This window comes from Oryza glaberrima, chromosome 2, assembly GCF_000147395.1.
Source record: "Oryza glaberrima chromosome 2, OglaRS2, whole genome shotgun sequence".
In the NCBI taxonomy this organism is placed as follows: domain Eukaryota; kingdom Viridiplantae; phylum Streptophyta; class Magnoliopsida; order Poales; family Poaceae; genus Oryza; species Oryza glaberrima.
This window is the reverse complement of record NC_068327.1, coordinates 11,822,351-11,827,834: the sequence shown is the minus strand read 5'-3', so window position 1 is coordinate 11,827,834 and position 5,484 is coordinate 11,822,351. Positions and strand designations below refer to the sequence as shown.

Here is a 5,484-nt window from a genome sequence, read left to right as displayed (position 1 = left end):
TGGTGGTGGCGACGCCCCGTACTTCATCGACCAAGTGCATGCAGGCTAGCTTAGCTTTGGATGGATTCGTCTTCGACGAGAGGAAAGAGGCAGAGAGAGAGGAGAGAGAGAGGGGAGGGGGAGAGGATAGGAAAAGGAGAGAGAGAGGAGTGAGTGAGGGAGAATAAAAGGGAAAAGGAAGAGAGAGGATGTGGAAATTTTGAAGTGGGTGAGAGGGAAAAGAAAGAGAGAGGATGTGAAAATTTTGAAGTGGTGAGAGGGAAAAGGAAGAGAGAGGATGTGAAAATTTGAAGTGGGTGCCAGGGAAAAGATGGAGATGTATTTTCCCGTGCGGTTCACTTAAGAGGCCCGCACGCGAAAATTGATTTTTCCGTGTGGTCCTCTTAAGTCGACCACACGAGATAATGCATTTTTCTGTACGGGCGACAGCCCGACACCGGTCGCCCGGTTTTTCCAGACGGTGCCACTTCCAACCCGTCTAGAATCTACCGGGACTGGCATCCAGAAAAATCATTTCTGTAACAGTGTCAATCTCACAAGAACAACGATTTTATAGAAGTTTAGAGACTATTGCATTCCTATCCAACTCCAGCAGGCCCTGCTGAAAGGGCAGTCAAAGAACAGCTAGGTTCTAGTTTCTCTTGATGCAGTGACACACAAAGAACAAGTGAGTATTGCATTTAGAGATGCACAATGTTCGAGATCCATCATTTCTCTTGTATTTAGCTGATCATTGAACAATAACCAGCCAAAAAACTTTTATTTTTATTATACACCTTTTCTTCCATATCAAAAGACCCCGTCGGAGGTTGCATTCCAGCGAAGAAGAATTTGCACAATCTTTGAGTAGGTGCGTCGACGAATTCTTTTTATCTTTTGAACTTTTTCAATTTTTAATTTTAAAAATAAACCCTTTCAACACTTATTTTCAACACTTATTTTCAAGATATGAACCTTTTGGCTACGCGAACTGGACTAACGTGACAAAACAACAGTATCACGCCGATCTGGTTGGCATGGCAGCGTTATTTGGCCACGCCTCCCTCGCTGGCATGGCAAAATAGAACTATCATGCCCGCTATGCGTAGCGTGTCAGTATTGTTTTGCCCGCTATGCGTGGCGTGTCAGTAATGTTTTGCCACGTCAGATGGAATGAACTTAGCCAAAAGGATCATAATATGGAAATAACTTTTGCAGGGTCTATTTTTAAGTTAAAAAATAAAAAAGTTCAAAGCATAAAAAAAATATGTGTCGACCTCATATATATGTCCAGTACTCCGGTTATCTGCATTGGAGCTTAACACCGTGCCTTGTATTTCCGAGCTAATTTGCAGGAATTCCTGACAATCTTGATATGAGAGTGGCATATGAAAGACCTCTGCCAGGTCACTACTGAACATTTTTGCCACTGAATATAACCTTGGCCCCAACAGGAAGTAAAGTTTGTAAAAATGTGAAAGACTTGTTGAGCTACATCGCCACTTTGCTGGACCCGATTGGCGGTGAGCCACGGCGTGCCTCCGTTTGGGAATCATGGTCAGAAATCAGCGAATGGACTATGTGCCTATTTGGATCGAGGGACTACATGTCATATCGGATATTTGAAACTAATTAGAAGTATTAAACGTTGACTAATGATAAAACCCGTTCCATAACCCTAAACTAATTCGCGAGACGAATATATTGAGCCTAATTAATCCATGATTAGTATATGTGATGCTACAGTAAACACATGCTAATTATAGATTAATTAGGCTTAAAAAAATTGTCTCGCGAATTAGCTCTCATTTATGCAATTAGTTTTATTATTAGTCAACGTTTAATACTTCTAATCAGTGACCAAACATCCGATGTGACAGAGACTAAAATTAGTCCCAGGGTTATGGAATAGGTTTTGTCAATGAAGTCTTTCCTGCAATGGGTTTTGTCCTAGAAGGACTAAAAAGTCAATGAAGTCTTTGTTGTGAACATTGATCATTCAGCCCACTGCTACAAACTACTCCTACGTACTCCCTCCATTTTTTAATAGATAACGTCGTTGACTTTTGAACAAATATTTGACCATTTGTCTTATTTAAAAATTTTATGAAAATGTATACGGTATAAATCATGCTTAAATAGTTTGAGTGATAAAACAACTCACATTTTTTTTCAATAAAACGAATGGTCAAACGTACGACAAAAAGTCAACAGTGCCATCTATTGAAAAACGGAGGTCTACAATTACTTCGGAAGTTTTGAGTATGCCGGTGCACACCTGGAACCCCTGGGTCCGGCAGTGACCTTGGATAAGCTTGACCCATGACTGATCCATTCCATAAATCTTTCCGATGGAGAAGGGTTTGTGCGAGGAGTGTTGTTGTTGCACTTTGTAAACACAAATAGAAGTAATAAAAATTAATCTACTTTCAACTTTGTCACACTAGAGGAATACTAGCGGTTAGACCGGCATCACCTCAGCAGCAATGGACGACGGCAATGCCACGGACGTTCAGATCGGAGCGGCTACAGCGGTCAGACCGGATGCATCTGTGCGGTCAGACCAGCGCCTCAACTCCGGTCAGACCGATCTCCATCAGTTCGAGAGTGACTTTTCATTCAATTAAAAGTTTTCGGTTTTTGGTGTTGGGACCATTCACCTCTCTCTGGAAGGCTTAGTCTTGTTATTCGATCCTACAATATTTATCTAAAATTCCTCTGTGCTCATGGATCGTATTGGAAATATACATGTAAAAGCACTGTGATATTAATATATGTAGTTTTTCACGGCATGTTAGTTTCTGGAATTAGATCTACTAAACAAAGAAATTCTTACAAATAGGACTATTGAAATGCACACAATTAATTATTTTTCAGATATGATAGTACGCATGGAATTTCTAAGGGCTATAGAGTAATAGCGTATCAGTATAGAGGGACTAACTATACATGGTCAAATTTTGCACTTCAGAAAAAACCAAGGAAAAAAAATGTCAGAAACAACTGAAAAACTTGATCCATAGAAGGCCATTACTTCCAGGAAAGATAAACTTGGTAGCTTTCTAAGGTGCAGAAATACCACGGCATTAGCACTAAAAAAAACTTTCTTTTCGATTATCACAATCAAAATAAGCATACTTGAAGAACTAATTATACAGACCAATGGTTATCTCTTCTGATGCTTTCGTTTCCGGAGGCAGAAATCTTGTAGTGAGCTCCTTGAGAACAGCAGGGCAGCTGGTTTTAAGATGGTCATAACCATCGCTTGCCATCATCTCCAGTAGGTTGGAAGGAGATGCAAGGAACTCAAAGCAAGCTTCCTTGAGCCCATTGCAATTGTGCTGCTCAGCTAACGCCAAACTGGTTGCCACCATGCTGGAGTCAATGCTCTCGCATAGCTTCTCCTCGCATATCAGCTTCAGTCTCTCGACGTTGTACCGGTCCGCTGCGACAAGTAGATGCTGAGCCATCACCAAATCCTCCTCCTCGCTTGCTTCGTCTCTGCTCTGATCTTCTTGAGCCATCGTGTCCAGGGAATCGGTGTAAATGAAATGCAGCAAAGACTTAAACACTCCAGGCTCCATATCATCGACTTGAATGGCTCCATCGGCTTTCTCCTTCATGGTGCCAAGAAGCTCGGCCTTGAAGACCGATGACCGAGCAGCAAGAACGCACCTATGAGCAGAGAATCTCTCCTCGCGGACCTCGAAGACCACGTCTGATCCATCCATGCTGTCTAGGAGGTTGCCTAGATGTTGATGCAGGTTGCTTGGAGGAACCTCCACAAACTTGCTATGAACACCCTTGGTTTCTTGGCTGTAGATCTCCTTGAACACTTTGATGTCACACCTGATGGAAAACGAATCGTCTCTTAAATGGGCTGACGATTCTTCCAATACCGTTTGGTGAATGAACTTGTTGTATCCCCACAATGAGCCTTTGTAGGAGAAGGTGCGGAGATCTGTAGTGAAGCTGTAAGACGACACTGATCTCCCATTCTTGCCAAGCAACTCAAAGCTGAAAATCACCTTCACGTCGTAGGAATTGGCGGAGTCAAGGATCAGATAGAACGATAGGTAATCTTGGCTCTCCGCGGAATCACCGTTGGGGTAAAATCTGATGGTCCAGCTGTGGCCTGCAACGCTGAAAGGGATGGATGTCAGGGACTCACCGTTGCGGAGTAACACCTTGATTCTTGAGTACCCAGCTATCTTGATCACATGTGACCCGCTCACGGCCTCCGCGACAATGGTGGAGAAAGTGTTGCAGATGTCTGTCATTCTGAAGGTAGGATGTGATTCTGGAGATGGATGGAGCATTCTGAAGGTCTTGCAATGTTTAATAGTAGAGGCGTGATGAGTTAAGCTAGACCGATCTGAATGTAGGAGAGTAAGTCAAACGAAAAAAATATGAGCAGAGGCACCTCGAGATGCTTTCAGTAATCAGTTTACTGAAAATTGATAGTAATGTACTACCCCTTGCTGTTTTCAGCGTTTGAGCTATGGACAACATGTTCAGTAAAGAGCTAGACCTCCAGTAAAGTACTACCTCTTGCTGTTTTCAGCGTTTGAGCTATGGACAACATGTTCAGTAAAGAGCTAGACCTCCAGACTCCAGAGCTCTGCAGGTCGTCTTTCTCATGGCCGGACACTCGGTCACCCTGCTGCACATGAAGAAGTACACGGTTATCTAGGTCAATGCCAGCAGCACATATTCCGTTCAATTTTTTAAATGGATGAGACCTTTGAATTTTAACATGATGTTTCACTGTTCGTCCTATTAGAAAAAGTATATAAGTGTTACTTATTTAGTTGAGACTTATTTAATCAATGAAGAAACTTTAATCATGCTTTGTCACTACGCCGGACTAGGTCAACACTGATAGGCCCAAACCGTCATCTCTAACGGATTCAGCCCTCGTCAGAGATAAGTGGTCACTGATGGCGAAATCTCACATGTGACGGGTGAACACCTGGCATAGACAACTCATCTCTGACAGGTTTGTAAGTCATCTTTGAGGAGTCATAACTTGTCACTCATTACAGATGAGTCATTAGTGGCATGTCGTAACTTGCCGTCCATCGCTGATAACTCATTTATGAAGGGTTGTAACTTGTGACCCATCACTAATGACAAAGCAAGAATTATGATTTTTGAACTTTTAAAGCAACAAAAAAACTCAAAAAAATATTTTTTTTATTTTACTAGCCATCCTATACATGGTCACACATCACTACCTACAAATCCACAATTTTCCGCACAATATAGACATGCATGTGTATAGTGAGTTTCAAACTCAAGACATCCACATCCACAAAGAACCCCCTTACCAACTCACCTACTCATCACATGTTGAGTACTCATTCATTGTTATTATTTTGTCTATAAATGTTCGAATAATTTAACAGATATTTAATGTTCGAATAATTTAACATTTATTTACTACTCAAAATGACATCAAATGAAAACATTATCAACTAAGCAGTTATAGATCTCATCGTGTTC

General features: G+C 41.7%; 1 protein-coding gene across 1 annotated transcript; it reads right to left on the bottom strand.

Moving 5' to 3' along the window:
• Positions 1-3,125: 3,125 nt before the first annotated feature.
• LOC127764377 (BTB/POZ and MATH domain-containing protein 1-like) lies at positions 3,126-4,298 on the bottom strand. Its single transcript, XM_052289255.1, has one exon. It carries the CDS (start codon positions 4,296-4,298, stop codon positions 3,126-3,128), a length of 1,173 nt encoding a protein of 390 aa, XP_052145215.1.
• Positions 4,299-5,484: the final 1,186 nt, after the last annotated feature.